General features: G+C 36.4%; 4 protein-coding genes across 14 annotated transcripts in view; 2 read left to right on the top strand and 2 right to left on the bottom strand.

Annotated features, from left to right (window-relative positions):
• Window positions 1-4,418, top strand: part of LOC116845311 (eukaryotic translation initiation factor 2 subunit 3, Y-linked-like) — a 14,771-nt gene extending 10,353 nt beyond the window's left edge. Inside the window, exons 4-9 of the mRNA XM_032817832.1 lie at window positions 1,984-2,217; window positions 2,324-2,482; window positions 2,983-3,218; window positions 3,312-3,456; window positions 3,572-3,741; window positions 4,053-4,418. Coding sequence (XP_032673723.1) covers window positions 1,984-2,217; window positions 2,324-2,482; window positions 2,983-3,218; window positions 3,312-3,456; window positions 3,572-3,741; window positions 4,053-4,289 — 1,181 coding nt within the window. The 3' untranslated portion in view covers window positions 4,290-4,418. The remainder of the gene's footprint in view (window positions 1-1,983; window positions 2,218-2,323; window positions 2,483-2,982; window positions 3,219-3,311; window positions 3,457-3,571; window positions 3,742-4,052) is intronic.
• Window positions 4,419-5,542: 1,124 nt separating this feature from the next.
• Window positions 5,543-13,725, top strand: LOC116845394 (queuosine salvage protein). The gene is made up of 7 exons (XM_032818006.1): window positions 5,543-5,571; window positions 5,692-5,842; window positions 6,662-6,877; window positions 11,855-12,017; window positions 12,177-12,290; window positions 12,626-12,811; window positions 13,039-13,725. Exons 1-7 carry the CDS (start codon window positions 5,558-5,560, stop codon window positions 13,299-13,301), a joined length of 1,107 nt encoding a protein of 368 aa, XP_032673897.1. The 5' UTR covers window positions 5,543-5,557; the 3' UTR covers window positions 13,302-13,725.
• LOC116845391 (trichohyalin) lies at window positions 6,766-11,889 on the bottom strand. Of its 2 annotated transcripts, XM_032817996.1 has the most exons (8): window positions 11,443-11,837; window positions 10,282-10,770; window positions 8,973-9,296; window positions 8,728-8,906; window positions 8,446-8,549; window positions 8,280-8,363; window positions 7,868-8,152; window positions 6,766-6,910 (listed from the first exon to the last, which is right to left on the bottom strand). In XM_032817996.1, exons 1-8 carry the CDS (start codon window positions 11,463-11,465, stop codon window positions 6,899-6,901), a joined length of 1,500 nt encoding a protein of 499 aa, XP_032673887.1. In that variant the 5' UTR covers window positions 11,466-11,837; the 3' UTR covers window positions 6,766-6,898. The 2 variants fall into 2 exon arrangements, with proteins under 2 accessions (XP_032673887.1, XP_032673888.1); XM_032817997.1 differs by lacking the exon at window positions 6,766-6,910 and having other exon boundaries at window positions 7,747-8,152; window positions 8,728-8,864; window positions 11,443-11,889.
• Window positions 13,726-13,802: 77 nt separating the features above from the next.
• The window catches only part of LOC116845390, a 51,693-nt gene continuing 48,998 nt past the window's right edge, over window positions 13,803-16,497 (bottom strand). For all 10 annotated transcript variants that reach the window (XM_032817984.1, XM_032817985.1, XM_032817986.1 and 7 more), the window contains one exon: window positions 13,803-15,288. In XM_032817984.1, coding sequence (XP_032673875.1) covers window positions 14,980-15,288 — 309 coding nt within the window. In that variant the 3' untranslated portion in view covers window positions 13,803-14,979. The remainder of the gene's footprint in view (window positions 15,289-16,497) is intronic.

Raw genomic sequence — 16,497 nt, 5'->3', positions numbered from 1 at the left:
TATATATATATATATATATATATATATATATATATATATATATATATTTATATACTCGTCTATGGTTAAACGTGATTGGACGTCAAGCGAGGAGTACTTTATTTTTGAAAAGTTAAAAAACTGTAAAATACTATATTTTCACCTCGGAAGTGAGTTTGATTATTTTTATGTGGCGCTGCAATTGTACAGAACGCCCAAATAATTATTAAAGGGAAATCTTTCCACGAGGATCGGCTTTGAGATCGGCATAAAGATAGCAGCAGGTCCTTTATAATCGGATTGCATCTGATGTGCCAAATAAATTTACGTGTGAAGAACTATCAAACTTTTTCTTGAAAAGAAAAAGGCTTACGCGTGGAAAGTTGCGTTCAATTAAATTTTTACTGATATAATATAAAGAAGAAAACGTCACTAAATGAAACACTCATCAACGATATATATGTGTATATGTGTATAATTAAAACTCTAGCAAGATACACGTCATACAACTAGTGGATCGTTTATCTGAAGCTGTTTCTGTTGAATTAAAACTGCCAAGACGTCAATCGTTGTTCGTTTTTTTTTTTTTTTTTTTTATTTGTTTTCTTCTATCTCATTATATTATATATTATCAATATTTCGTTTATAGAAAAAAAGCTACAAATATAGCAAATTCAAGGACTAATATAGTTATACCGAATAACAGCATCAGACTGTCTCTTAGTTATTATTACAGTATTAAACAGTTGTAAATATGACACGTCACATACAACACGTTTTTTCACGCTGGAACATGAATTATATATTCATACTTGATCGTATTGGAATGTAAAAAATTGGCATAAACATATATACATATAGTATATATGTTATATAATATATATGTATGTATATTATATACATGTGTATGTTGCCACCCTCGATCCTCGTCTTTCCCGGTTAAAGATAAATTATTTTAAGTCTTATGTATTGTATGATTATCGTTACGTTACATTGTTAAGGCTTAGAGAAGATTTGCTATTATTAATGATTGCAATTTTGTTATGCTGTTTTCTCTATGCGCGGAACAGAAGATGCTACTTATACACGATGACAATGTATATGAAATATATACAGATTTTGTTATCGATGTGTCTGAAATAGGAAAATTACTGCATCTTGTTTCTTCTGTTCTTCGCTGTTGTAATAATATTTAGCATTATCATAGAAAATTTATCTTAGTTTACGAGTATGTTGTATCATTATGTTTATGATAAGACTGGGAAAATGACTTTTGAAAAGTAACTTGTTACTCATTGGGAAAGAGTAATTCGTTGCCAATAGCGTTATCGTTACTCAACAAGCAACGAGTCGTTACAATTTTCTTCACCTCATTCAAGTTTTAAAGACCTTATTTTTGCAACTTACCGTCGCATGTAAATGTACATTTATTATATGCATAGTATATGTATTCTATCTACGCAAAATAACGACAAAAGTAACAATTATATATATGCTGGTTATTGTTACCCGAATATATAATTGTGTTATCGTTATTAATGAACAGAAAATAACGTTGTTAATGTAAGAAGTAACTTGTAGCGGCGTTAAAAGTAACGCCGTTACTTGCTAACTCTGCATATCACATCGTTTATCTGTTTGTAAGCGTTAATGATTTGCTCAGAGCACATCAATGACTTTTCTACAATGTAATAACGTAAGTAGTTAAAGTTAGAACTTTCATAACAATTAGATAGAAAGCTCTCTCGCTCATCTAAATGAGCGATCAGTGAGAACAGTCACGACAGATGTGAAACTTTGGAGGTCATCATCCGAAGATTTTCTATACATGTGTGCCTTTTGTAAAACGAGACATTAAAAATTTGTACAAATTCAATTTAGAAAGACCTTGGACTTATTTCGGAGGCAAAGAGCAGCGTGGCGCTCGACTTTTAGCAACTTTGAGTAAATGTAATCTTCGCCGACGAAGAAAGGAGAGAAATCTGACTGCGCTCCTTATTACAGGATACGCGAATGCAAAGATTTATAAGTGTGACAATGAAAAGTGTCCCCCGCCAGGATGCTACACGTCCGCCGGATCTAGTAAGGACGACTCGTTCCCTTGTTTACGCCCGGCTTGCACAGGGAGATACCAATTAGTCCGTCATGTGTCCTTCGTTGATTGTCCTGGGCACGACATTCTTATGGCTACTATGCTGAACGGAGCAGCCGTTATGGACGCAGCCTTGCTTTTAATCGGTAAGAGACTTTTGTATCTTTAATGTTGTCTTTTAATACTCGTGTCCAAAGATATTCCCTTCTTTCTTGATCTTTTATAATAAATCACTTTGTTTCGGAATTGCAGCTGCGAACGAGTCATGCCCGCAGCCACAAACATCGGAACACTTGGCAGCCATTGAAATTATGAAGCTGAAGCATATAATCATTTTGCAAAACAAGATCGACTTGGTAAAAGAACCGCAGGCAAGAGAGCAACATGAGCAAATTTTGAAGTTTATCCAAGGTGCGTTAGGAACGTGCGACGAAGCTCAGAGAGACGATTGTCGTCATTATCGGATTGATCAATTTCTCGAGCTTTGGCCATGATTTATCATGATATATAGGGTGCCAGCGTAAGACGTACCAAAAGAAAAATATAAGTAGAACAGATAAAAGTGAACAAAAATTGTAGAGATCATTTTTCAAACAACCACGTAAAATTTCGAGATATTAATTAAAATAGTTGGGCATATTAGAGCGCGGAGACGCGGCAGGCGGGACGTATGGCTCGCCGTGGCCGGCGAAGAAAATGGACGAGCGCACACGTACACGGACGCACACACGGAGCTACCCATTTCCGTATGCCAAACGGCCCAACTCTCTGTTTTATAAGATAGGGCTACGAGCAATCGTCAATTTTTTATCTGTTCTACTTATCTGTTCTACTTATATTTTTCTTTTGGCACGTCTTACGCGGGAACCCTGTATAGTAACATGATAGTAATATCTGAATTTTGAATTTAGGCACCGTGGCGGAAGGCGCACCGATAGTCCCGATTTCGGCGCAACTGAAACCCAACGCGGACGTACTGTGCCGGTTACTTGGTGACAAGGAGAAGATTCCTATTCCAATGAGGGATTTCACGTCGGAGCCGCGATTGATCGTTATTCGTTCTTTCGACGTGAATAAACCAGGCTGCGAAGTGGATGATCTGAAAGGTGGCGTCGCCGGTGGCAGCATTCTGCGAGGAGTATTGAAGGTAGCTTAACCCCGGCCAAAGGACATAGTATTATTACCTCTTCCCGCTCCTCTGAGAAACGTGTATTAATGTAAAGTGTTACTCAAAACTCAGGTCGGTATGGAGATTGAGGTTCGACCAGGATTGGTGTCCAAGGACAGTGAGGGAAAGTTGACTTGTCGTCCGATATACTCGCGCATCGTGTCTTTGTTCGCCGAGCAGAACGAGTTGCAATTCGCCGTGCCGGGTGGTTTAATAGGTATATTCAACGGAATAACACGCTCGTTTGCGTTAATCTAATGTCGGCCGGCTATTAAATAATCTTTTAGTTCTTCAATCTTTGAAATTTTTATTGTTCTTGATGTGATTTCAAGGTGTCGGAACCAAAATCGAGCCCACTCTCTGCCGTGCCGATCGTCTAGTCGGTCAAATTCTCGGAAGTGTCCAGACTTTGCCGGAAATATTCATCGAACTTGAGATCTCATATTATCTGCTCAAACGTCTGTTAGGCGTGAGAACCGAGGGCGATAAAAAGGGCGCAAGGGTAAGTTCACTCTGACGAGTAATTTTCTCATGATTTTCACATGATTCGAGATCCCTGTTACTAATTATTCTAACCAATATTCGATTCACTCCCTAAGTAAAACCGTATACGAAGGTGAACAAATATTTTAAGGTGAAGTCGAAATCATGCCCCGATTGATATTCACACATTATTCTATCGTTTCCTAAAAAAAGAACATTTGTTCAATGTCATGAAAAGTAATTTCATATATTTTTTATTCCTACATATTTATGAAATATTTTCTAACAAATACATATTATTTTATTTACATGAACACATTACGATCGCAGGTACCGAAATTGTCAAAAGGAGAAGTATTACTAGTAAACATCGGATCGTTGAGCACTGGTGGAAGAGTGCTGGCTACTCGTGCCGATTTAGCAAAAATTAGCTTGACCAGTCCAGTATGCACAGAAATCAACGAGAAAATCGCATTGTCGAGACGTGTGGACAAGCACTGGCGCCTGATCGGATGGGGGCAAATTTGCGGCGGGCAGACGATAGATCCTATTCAGGATCGGAAGTAACTTCGTCGATCCGGAGAATAGAGAGATTCTCGAAAATCGAATCATTATTTCTACAACTTATTCGCAACGCTGTCGTTAGCCTTATCAGTTGTACGAAGTATTTGTAATAAAACAATGAATCTAATACTATACAGAGAGTAATTTCAGACGTTTTAATGGGGTAAATCGTCAAAGAGTAACACGTTGGGTTGGTTAATTGCAAGGTATAGTTTAACTATACTTTTTTTTTTAGTAACTGAACAAATTTCCATCTTGCTATATGCATATGGAAGCTTTAGCTAAAACTATTTAAATTTTTAAACGATAATCCATTTCAAGAGATTTGAGTTGTTACAACATTTATATTACTTGCTGTTTATTAAAAGCTACTTTTAATGGTAAGAATATTAGAACATGTTTTTCGCCACCTACCTTATATTCAGATTTAATCTGTCAAGGGAAAGTACCCAGGTAGCAACCTTGTTACCTGAGTATGACCGGTAATAACTGGGTATAACTTTGAATTATTTAATATAAAAATATAAAAACATATATTGCGGATACAATCCATTAAACACTACAAACGTTTAAAGAAAAGCTCTCATTGATCTATACCGCGCTTTGAAACATTTGTAGCGTGTAACAGGTCGCATCTATAGAGTTTATAATTATACATTTTTATCTTTTTATTAATACTTATAAGATCATTTTTTAATTTCGTGTTACAGATAGATTGTATTCACGAACTTGACATTGCTATTTCTCATTAATGTTAACAAGATTTATTACATTTGAAAACATTTTCATATTCTGTTAATAGATTCTACTTTACTTTTGCAAGTAAGCTGCTGACAAGAATTTAGACATACTGCGCCAAATCTATTTTTATAGGCTTGGTTATTTGGGGGAAATACCTTTCGTAACAAGAGACACCGCCGAAAGTTAATCTGATCTCATATTTATTTCGTATTTATTGCTTTGACGATAATAATCGCGTCAAGAATCGAAAATCATTATCGATTAATTATAATTGATTCGCGCGATTCAAAGGGATCAGTTTCGGTTTAACCGCCGTAATGCAAGGGCGCGGTCCATTAGATGCTACAAATGCTTTGAAGTGTAGTATAAACCAATCATGTCTTCTTTTTAAGCGCTTGTAGCGCATTTGCAAAGCATTTGCAGTGTCTAATGGATCGCACTCAAGTCTATTCGGATGTGACCTGTGATTTTTTGACCTGGGATATATTTCGAATTATTTTCAAAGACTATAAAATTTCACCTGTCGGATAATGACGATAAACAAGTATAATATTTATATAACTTAACAGATAATAGCGTTAGAAATAAAGCTTTATGAAGCATTTGAAGTCAGAGAGAGGGAGATATGTACATCTATATATATCAGCGATTTCGACTGTACTAGACTGTACTGCGCAAGCGTTCATACAGTTTGTACGGTTGCACCAACGGTTGCAATCATGGCTCTAAGTCCAAGAGAATCCGGCAAGTTCATCTCCTCGACGGCACGGAACGTGTTTATCGACAACGAAAATATAAAGTGGCCGGCGCTTGCGGTGAGTTTTGGCTTTCTGCACACATTTAAAGCGACTCGCGACAAGAGTCTTGAGAAACTTTTTTTTTTCTTAATTTGGTGACGCTGCCACCGTGCCACTAGCCTTTCCCAAGGTTTTAGCGACTATTTGGCACATTTTTGAGAAACTCGATGAGAGTTTGGTTATTGCTCTGGGGGTCGATTGTGTATCTCAAAACGAAGTGAAAATTACAAAAGTGAGCAAATTCACTAGGCATTGATCAATTAAGTTACAAATATTCTAGTAAATTTACTCACTTTTGTTATTTTCACTCTGTTTTGAGATACACAATCGACCCTCTGTTCTTTTTAGCTGACTGCTGAACTTGTACAATAAGTTAAAGTGAGACAAGTATATGTTTTCTCACTCTAACTTATTGCACCAGTTCAACAGCTGAAAAAACAGACCATATGTCGAAAGCGCGCTATTCGAACTAAGTTTAACCGCCGGTACAGTAAGACGTGTCGGAACAAGTTCAGAACAGTGATTTTTGGAAGTTGCCTTGGAACCTGCCAAGACCTTATTCATTCATAACTCATATAAGGATTGGAGAATGGCGTATGGGGATAATCTTTTTCCCCGGAGCCAATACAGAACAGAACAGAACAGCGCTATTCGAACTGGACGTGAAGTCGTTTTGTGTGTCAATTTGCGGGGCGCACTGTAATACACTATGTTTATTTTGTCGGAATTTATTTCGTATCACCTGTTGATTGAAAGGTGGTATTTATAGATGTGCAACCAAAGTTGATCACACGTTACAGAAATGCAACTATATAAGTTTTCGTTTGATCTGTGCAGTTTGTCGAGGCTATTGAGAATTCTAGCTTCAGCTTGGACAAGTTCTTGCAATGCGAATTTCATCCCAGACACGATGATCCCTTGGCGGTGGACTGGATATTTGTCTTGGACACGTTGAATTTTTCATTTTGGACTGCAACAGGCAGTAAGAAATGGACAGTAAACGGTCAGACTGGCTACTTCGCTTTGTGTGCCGCTGTCAAGAGAGCTATCGAGGTAAGTGCAGTGCTTGTTTGGCTACATCTCAACCTGTTTCATGTGGGAGTTATGTATATAAGTTAATCACATCTGAATATGGTTAACATGATTTAATGTAAAATAAAAGTACTAATACTTGGATAATAACATTGGTATCTGATTCTGAATATTCTTATTGTTTTGGCCTTTAAATATGAATATTTAAGTTATTAATATAGAATATATATACATATATCCAAATAACAAGAGGATGTCTAAAAGCATCTTAATGATGTTAGAAACATTAAGACATTGATGTCACCTTACTATTTGAATATTGAATATTTACATGTATGATACATGAATATATACATATAATGAATATATATTCTATGTTGAAAGTTCAAATATTCATATTTAAAAATAATAACGTTTAAAATCAAGTGTTATTATAGAATCCAGGGCATCAGTCATGAATCGTTTTATGTGAACTCAATCTTACTTATCAATCATTTCATATCTTTCCCTAATATAATCATGAAAAGTGAATAATTTTGTAGTGCTTGAAGATGACCATAAATCTTTTCCTCCAATGTAAACTTGTATGTGAAAAGTGAACATTTCTATATATTTTCATGGTTAAATTTTTCACGAGTTTACAGTAGAGAGAAAGATCTATAATTGATTCCCAGGAATTAATACTTTTATCTTACATTGAGAGAAAAAATATCTAAAAATTATTAAATATTTGATAGGTATTGCTAAAACATATTTATTTCTACATTTTTTTATTTAAATAGAATAAATAATTGTACATTTCATGTACTAAGGTTTTCTTAAAGTTTTCTTAAGGTTTGAAGAAAAAAGATATATATATATATATATATATATATATATATATATATATATATATATATCCTTATTTGAGAAATATTTTATATTAGTGTAGCTAAATATGCTGTTGGTACTCATCAAATAAGTATTCATCATTTCTTAGATATTTTTGCTGTCAGTGGTATTGGTACTGACACTATTTGTTGGCTTTGCGAAACGACATCGACACTGACGCGTGTTTTTTAACGTTAACGTTGTCTGCTTGCCAAAAGCTGCTGCCTTTGTTGGCTCGACTTTCGGCAAAGTCACAGATCGTTGAGATACTTTGATTCTTCTTTCTTGAATCATTAACTTTCCAATCTTTCTATGCTTTTTTACTCTATTATAATCGTCTTTTCTCACAGTGTGTTTCCTTCCTAGTTCCGTGTGCACTGATTTGCCCTTCCGCCTTAAATCTTGGCCAAATTTTACTTTTACAACCTGCCATCACACGCAAGATAATATTTATTAAAATTTGCAGCCGCATGTCGCTGAAAAGTTAGTGAAATGTAACCAAAAAATTTGCAGCGCTTGAAAGGCACAGAAATTTCAAACGTTAACTTTACACCTTGGCTTCTTTTGACTTCACTAACTCGCGCGATCGATACGTCGACCTCCACGATTCCCTCTTCTTTTCGTCTCCTTTTCTATCCTGCGCGACGCGATATTAAAAGAAAATTTCATATGAAGTATATCCTTCAAATAATCCACAAATGCTCAATCGCATGTTTTACCGTGTCGGTTTGAAGATATTTCTCACAACAAATACGTCGCCTCCCATCAGGTAAGTATCTTCTTATGTAACAGTTTGTAAATAGCTTCGTATTTTCTAAAAGCCCTGTGTACATGTTAGATTAAATAATTAATTAAATGAAGTAAATAATCGCGAAATTTTTATCTCCTCTATCGTGCAATAGACACATTTCGATTCAACATTATTATCGAATTATTATAACTTGTGAACAATCTTACAGAGTTCTCAACGAACATTTCGTTTGACACCTTCTATTCCTTACTTTCCATTCTCGCTCTTTCTTTCTTTATTTTGTCGTTGTAATTCGTTATAAAGACTTGGCGGCGTGTATTTAAGCACTGCAACAATACCTCCTGCTCTGCGATGTTTCTTTCCTGAAAGTCTCGTTTCCTCTTCCATCTAAAGTGCATCGTGTGTAAAACCTCGCTAAATCCTCTCTCGCTTGAATATCGTTTATTATTAAAATATCAAAGAGCACTTATTTTTCCATTTAAGTAACACGCATACCTTTCTTCTGTGTCTTTCCGTTTTTGTCGTTCAGCATCAACAAGTCGCTTTTCCCTGACTCTTGCTCGCGCTCTTTCCTTTCTTTTCCGTTCCATGGAAACCTCGATCATCTCACGACGCGCGAGTTTGCACTTTTGCTGTATCCGCTCGTATCGCTCCTCGCGTTTGGCGTTTATCAGCTTCCATCCTTCTTGCTTGATGAACTTCGACAGTTTTAATCTCTGCGCCACATTGCGGTCTCTTTCCTTTTGCATCCTAAGTCTTGCTTCTCGTTGCTGCGCGATAAGCTGTTTAACATCGGTCAATTTTATTTTTTTCTCCAGTCTGAAATTATTACGTGTTAAATTATTAGGAGCTAATGTGATAGAAAGAACGTGATTACAATGATATACGCATATAAATAATTACATAAGTGCAAAGTCGCGTGTACTTTCTAAGAATACTTCTCTAAATATATACACTGAAAAAATACTTAAAAATTGATTTATAGGATATAAAGTTTATTTCTGTGAATAAATTTCATATCTCACCGATAAATTTTCAAGTATTTTGTTCTTAGTGTACGTATTTAAAACATTTTTATTAATATTTTATTATTTTATTAAATATATACACACACACACACACACACACAGGGTGTTGAAAAACAACATGGCACAAATTTATCTACGTGTTTCTCAGACAATTCTAAGAACAAAAGTTCATATAAACATGTGTCCGAAACGGCTTAGTTTTTTAGATAAAGGGTTTTAAAAATTGCAATTTTTTTGTAATAATATAATAATAAATAATAGTAATAATAATAAATTGTCTTAAAAACATTGAATTTTTTAAATCTAATATTCAAACAGAATTTTTTTTTTTCACAAAGATAGGGTTAAAACTAACCCATACTTTTTTTATTACTCTTATTTCTAGTTTTTATTCAAAAACTTTTTTGGCATTTTCAGAAAGTGTTTAGTTAAACACAGGCAAATTTCATTTAATTATTAGCTTCCAAGTTATTATCGTTACAAAAAAAAATTGCAATTTTCAAAACCCTCTATCTCAAAAACTAAGCCGTTTCGGACACATGTTTATATAAACTTTTGTTCTTAGAATTGTCTGAGGAACACGTAGATAAATTTGTGCCATGTTGTTTTTCAACACCCTGTATATATTTTTTATTCTATAGATTTTTTATTTTATATATTTGAATAGCGTTTAAAGTTTTCATCGCATAACATTAGATTAGAAAGTTTACTTAAAAGGTTAAAAGTTTGAATTATTCTCCCTTCGATGTAAATAGAAAAATAATTTCGAATTATACCTCTTCGCTTCCTTTCGCGCCTGATCGTCAGCGCGACGAAGGGCTCTCTGCTCGACAAGCAGCCGGTTCCTCCTCCTCAGTTCCCTTCTGATACCGTTGACGTGTGTCTTTCTCAGGTATCCTCTGTACGCGTTGTAGTCGCGCAGCGTGCATTTCACGTGCAAATCCTCTGTGATGAGGTCGGTATTCAGTAGATACTTAATATTAGCCGGTTTGGAAAAAAATCCGAGCAGATGCTCGTCATGTAGGGGTTCGTAGGCGAAGTTGGTTTCGCGGCAGTAAGGGTCGCTCAGATCAAATTCGGCCTTCGGCCCGACCGCCCATAATTTCTTCCCTAATTTGCTTCGCGTTAGATTGTAAGTGTCCTTCGGCGCGTTGGGTATCATGGGTATCTTGTGCTCCAAAGACATAGCTTTCCACTTGGGCAGACCGAACTTGAGCACGGCGATCTTCGGCTTGGCAACCGCTTCGGTTAACATATCCATCTTCCTGTTTGGGAATTTTATTCGCGAATGTTTCGTTTCTTAATCTACAATGTGCTCTTTGCGTTCTGTTTCTTGTTTTCTGTCTTTTTCTGGCTTAAGCCTGATCTACAATATGCTCTTTGCTTCCTGCTTCTTTCTCTTTATCTCTTTCTGACTCAAATCTTAAGCTTTAAACCAGAAAAAGATAGAAGACAAGAAACAAAGAACGCAAAGAGCATATTGTATATCAGGCTTTAAAGCTTAAGGTTTGAGTCAGAAAGAGATAAAGAGAAAGAAGCAGGAAGCAAAGAGCATATTGTATATCAGGCTTTAAAGCTTAAGGTTTGAGTCAGAAAGAGATAAAGAGAAAGAAGCAAGAAGCAAAGAATACATTGTAGATCAAGCTTTACTCTCTATCTTCGCGATTTTACGTGTTAAACGGAGGAAAAAGATATTTTCGGGCCGAAAGATGAGGTGATTAATACTTTCATTTTTGCGATATAGTAATTTGTGTCTTGTTTAATTACGCGCATATATTGAAAACACGTATCTAAATTATTCTCTTAATAATTCTCTTAAGTCTTAATTATTCGATTAAAGGCATAAAAAAACGCTTCACTATATGTGCGAGTTAGACTTGGGAGCTAATTAATATTCGACAGAATAGGTTAATCCGCGAATTTTACGCGAAACTCACGTAATTCTTCGAACGCCAATCATGACGCGCGCCGATGTAGTGCGGATTATTCACGTTGTAAATTTCGAGCGTGGTGACCTTCTCGTCTTTCGCACGCTGTCTCACTGTAATATTTCAAATTTACAAATTTATAATGGTGCACTAGCTACGAATGCTCATTGGAATGTCGCACAAGCGTGCAAATCCTATCATACCTTCATTCAGTTGTTTATATTTTGTTTCATTCAAACTTATCGCGCCAGTGTAAAAAGGATAGATCTAGGACTTCAAAATGGACACGCATTGCTCGGAGAAGGAAGAAGCCGAAATTTGAGAAGTAGGATACTTCCCCCGAAAAAAGTCCCCCGATATCCAAATACAATCTCCCTATTAACTAACGCTTATTGAAGAATAACGCTTATTTGATAAACAGGAAGGAAAGCCCATACAGGATCCTGCATATTACTCGAAAATAACTCTGAGCGATGTCGAGACTATTTTCCGAGGTGACGATGAGGCAGTGAAGATTCCACTTATACACGAGAGAGTTCAAGTTTTGCACGAAGCTGGAAAAGTTTTGTTGAGCAAATATGAAGGTACCAAATAATGACTATAACGCGAAATCGAAGTATTTGCATGCTGCTTTTTTTCATGTTGCTTTTTTTCGTTTGTTCGACACGAAATCGTGCGAGATTTCAGCGATTATCTCAGCAGGAAAATTTAGATAAGGATAATGAGATCTCGTTATGTTGTAGGTACATTCGAAACATGTATCAAGTCGTGCAAAAGATCGGCGATGAAGTTGCTCGACCTGATCATCGGCGAATTCAAGGCTTATCGGGACGAAGCTGTTTACGAAGGAGAGAAAGGTAGCTTTAGATAACACGTAGAAGTTGATTTAATACTGTTTATCCTAGCTGATACGTGCGTGAAATATTATAGAGATTATTTAACCGTATCTTCAGATACATAAATTTTTAATTAACGATTGGCTATCGAGTGCTTTATCGAATGTATTTTACGTAACATAACACGTAAACTCCAATCAACGAATTTTTGTAAATTCACAAAATTTCTAATTTAAAAAATCCAAAAGATTTTTATAAAGCTTTATTGATTTTTCTCTGTTGATGAATGCTGAATAATTTATCGTATAATTGAATCGTAAAATATTACTATTATCTTTATTAACATTTCCTTTCAGTTAGTTTTTACAAAAGGGCTCAGATACTCATAGGCGACATATGGACTTGCTTCAAGGGACGTGGAATCGGTGAATTCCACGATATCAACTCTATCACTATGTTCGCTGATTATCGCATCCCTCAGGTTTTCTTATACGTCAAGGCTTTTCGCTATAGCGATTCACTTCTGAAGAAGCTTCAATCCGGTCTGTCGCTACATCACCTTATTTACGAGCGGCGAATCCTTCGTTTCACCGAATCCCGACTATTTGTGCCGGTGACTTGTGAATTGTGCAGCGTTTTACGAACGGACTCAAGGCTTATCTTAATAAGCACTTTTAGGCTACATCTTTCGCGAAACGAGGGATTCGCCGCGTTTCCACTGAAAACTTTCCGACGAGCCGTGATGATAACATCAGCTACGTTTTTTCAGACGAGCTATTGGAGAACGGGAGCAGAGAAGAGGTGGAGATTCGCGGTTGCTCGATCGAGTTGGTCGAGAGAATATGTGAGGAGGTGGAACGGTTACTCGAGAGCTCAAAGTCATTTCTGCAAACTCCGGAAGCCCAAGAGACTGCGAAGCACGTGAATGCCATCATGATTGATCAATTCCTATGGGACTACCGACGAAGGCATGCCAAGACTATCGATGAACGGAACATACCGTTCCACAAAACGAGATGTATCTATTATTAGAGCGTAGCATGTAGTTATGGATCTTCGAATGATCGTGTTGGCGATTGGATTCTCTTTCCAATAGCTGCTCGCCGCGTCCTATATATGAAAATAATTGAAAATAAATATTTTATTATGAAACATGATGTGAGAGAAAGAGAGGGAGGGAGGGAGGGAGGGAGAGAGAGGGAGAGAGAGAGTGTGTATCGCTGTATTTGGAGATCAGTCTTTGGAGAAGCACACAATCGGAGAGGTCGATCCTGAGACATTCTGCGTGTAGCATTAACTCACTGAAAGGATGCGATCATTCGGGGAATAATCCATCGAGACTACCTCTATGCCTCAACCTTGTTGCATTTATCCTGGGTGATGGAAAGTCGCTTATAAGATTTACGAAACTATGCCATTTTGATTTAATCGATTAAATATTATTTTTTACTACAAACATTCGTCGAATTTCTTCCCCCTATTGTTTCCACTCCGTTTTGATCTATATTTCAAGATGTAGGATCTGACAATATATTTACTCTAATCTTATTTATTTCATTACATTAAACTAATGTATCTATTTGCAATAATATACAAAATCACTGCGAAACTTTCAGTTAGAACTCGGAAAAAAATTCATTCCCATCGCGTATTTAACGTATTGGCAACGCGTGGAAATCGTTAACCCTCTCGACTCTTCTTACAGATGCCGGAAACACTTAATTATTATTTAGAAAAAGATTTTAGAAAACAAACTTCTATTTTTGAATTCGCTCTCTCAATCTTTTGAGAAGCTGTTTGGAGTTGAATATAATTTTGCAATTTTCAAATTTATTCTTATGCATATCCTCTTAAAAATTTCTTAAATAATCTTACTACGTGTCATTTTTATGACACAATTCGGAGTAGAAAGGGTTAGCGCAATCTCTTATCCCGACTCGAAACGCTTTCTTTGGCTATCAACGTATTGCGACGCCTTTTGGCACGAATTTAATCACACTTGCGTGACACCGTTTCGTTGTTATCACACGCGGCGAATCGATCTTATCTGTAGTACGCGTTTACACATCCACAGTAGTGAATCGTAAGTAAATACGTGACGTTCAACTGGGAGAGCGTTCTTCCAGTTAGCGCGTCCAGCGTTAGATCTTACCGTTTTCACTGCCTCACAGTGACGCAAATCGCGACTGGATTTCGCGCGAAAGTTTGATTGTATACTTTCCATACTGTTTGGAAATACGAAAAGTCCTACGTATATACCAAAATAATTCTCAGATGCACTAGATACTAAATCGATACGAATATCTGTAAGACGCACCTCGAGCTTCTTTTTCTTTTACTCGGAATCTCCGAAAAAATATAATTTTTAATCTTGACTGGAAATCACGTTTGTATTCGTTTGACATCGTTATTCTGCTTGCACTTAAAATACTTCAGCTCCATGAATTTTAATAATCGTCGTTTTGGGCTCACGGACGCTGTGATAATTATAATATTTACAATTTACCTTTCTCCTGATATCTCCATTTCGATAATTTTGATTTGCACGTGAGTTAAACTCACACACGAGTTTCTCGTTTCGTGTATCTCATTTCGACCTACAATCTCGTTCTCTCTTTCGGTATATACAAAATCAATTCTATTACGAAACTTTAAATTGCGATTTTATCGAGCGTAAACGTTTGAATTTGCAATATTGAGTAGACGCGATTCAATTTCTCTTTTGCATTTGTTCCCAAAATTTAATGTTTGACTTCAGCTTGCCGGGCGAAATCACGGCGATGTCGCTGTCCTCGCGTTTCGATCGCACGATTTCCATTCGATCGCCATTGGCCGATCGTTCTTCGATAAACGACCGACTGACAGGTGGTGAGGTAATCTTGCTGGGCATTTGACGCAGTCCCTCCCGAAACTCCTTCGACAGTGATCTGGCTGTTAGACTGTGCATTTGCTTGGGCGTTTCGACTATCTGCACCTCGGGCGTGAACGATCTGTCCTTGACGTCGTCCAACTTTGTTACCTACAAAGCGAAAATACGTTGATACGGTTCTTCACGATTAAAGATGTGGTGCTGAAATCTATTTAAAAATATTTAATATCATTCATTTGTCGGTAGAGAAGCGTACGATTTTTATGTATTAGTTTCTTTATAAAATAAAAAAAGGAGCGAATTTTAATGAAAAATGTCATTCTTCTCAAATTGGACCAAAAAGTTCAATTTTTTTTAAATAAAAATTCCGGCTCGAGAAATTATAACTATAACATTTTTCTAACAAAAAATTTTTATATTTTTCCAAATTGAACAATCGTACGATTTTAACCATGTAAACCATGGAGATGCGCACAAGCTGCAGACAGGGACGGAAATGGATGATGTTATGACATCATTTCTTCACACAAAAAGCACAAATGAAATATACTTTTTTTAAATATAACCTTTATATAATTACACATATCAAATTCAAACAATTTCATCTGACAGCTTTTTTAAGACTCCTGGCCCCTCGCATTGTTTATCTCTTTTTAATAAAGTCAGAAGCGAAAAAAAACATGCTAAAAATTCTTGCAAAATACGTTAAAATAAAAATATATAATCATAAAGTAACATTTGTAATCGATTAAACAAATTTGTAAGATATTCCGTGCACTTCCCTTTTGCTCTAACATTCAATCATTTATTGTAAATTAACTTGAATAGAAATAGGCGAAGAAATAGATTAAGAACCCAGTAAACAAATTGAGCGCAGACTGCGCGCAAATTGGCAGCAAATTTGATAAAAAACCCACAGCAAAACCAGCCATCTGTGTCTACATTAGGCCACGGTTTTGGCGACAGATCTTGCTGTCGGGCAATTGGTGCCAAATTTGCAGCTAAAACCGCGTAAAGCTTGCAGCGTAGCAAGGTCTGTGCGGTTTCTGCCGCCAACCTGCCGTCAAATCGCTACAAGCTCTGCGCGGTTTTTGCTGCAAATCTGCAGCAATTTTCCGACAACAAGCTCTGCCGCATATCTGGCGGCAATTTGGCAGCAAGATATGATATAACAGATCCTGCATCAAATTTGTTATCTATTTGCCATCAAAAGTTGATAGCAAGCTCTGCTCGAAATCTGTTCGCGCAGGTTTGGCTATCTGGGAAGATGAATTGTATGTCATGTTAATTTACGAGAAATTATTGATTGTTAGAGCAAAAAGGAAGTGCACGGAATATCTTACAAATTTATTTAATTGA

Source organism: Odontomachus brunneus, unplaced genomic scaffold (assembly GCF_010583005.1).
Source record: "Odontomachus brunneus isolate Ranch 3 - 2012 unplaced genomic scaffold, Obru_v1 Obru_scaffold_051, whole genome shotgun sequence".
Classification (NCBI taxonomy): domain Eukaryota; kingdom Metazoa; phylum Arthropoda; class Insecta; order Hymenoptera; family Formicidae; genus Odontomachus; species Odontomachus brunneus.
This window is presented reverse-complemented; position numbering and strand designations above follow the sequence as displayed.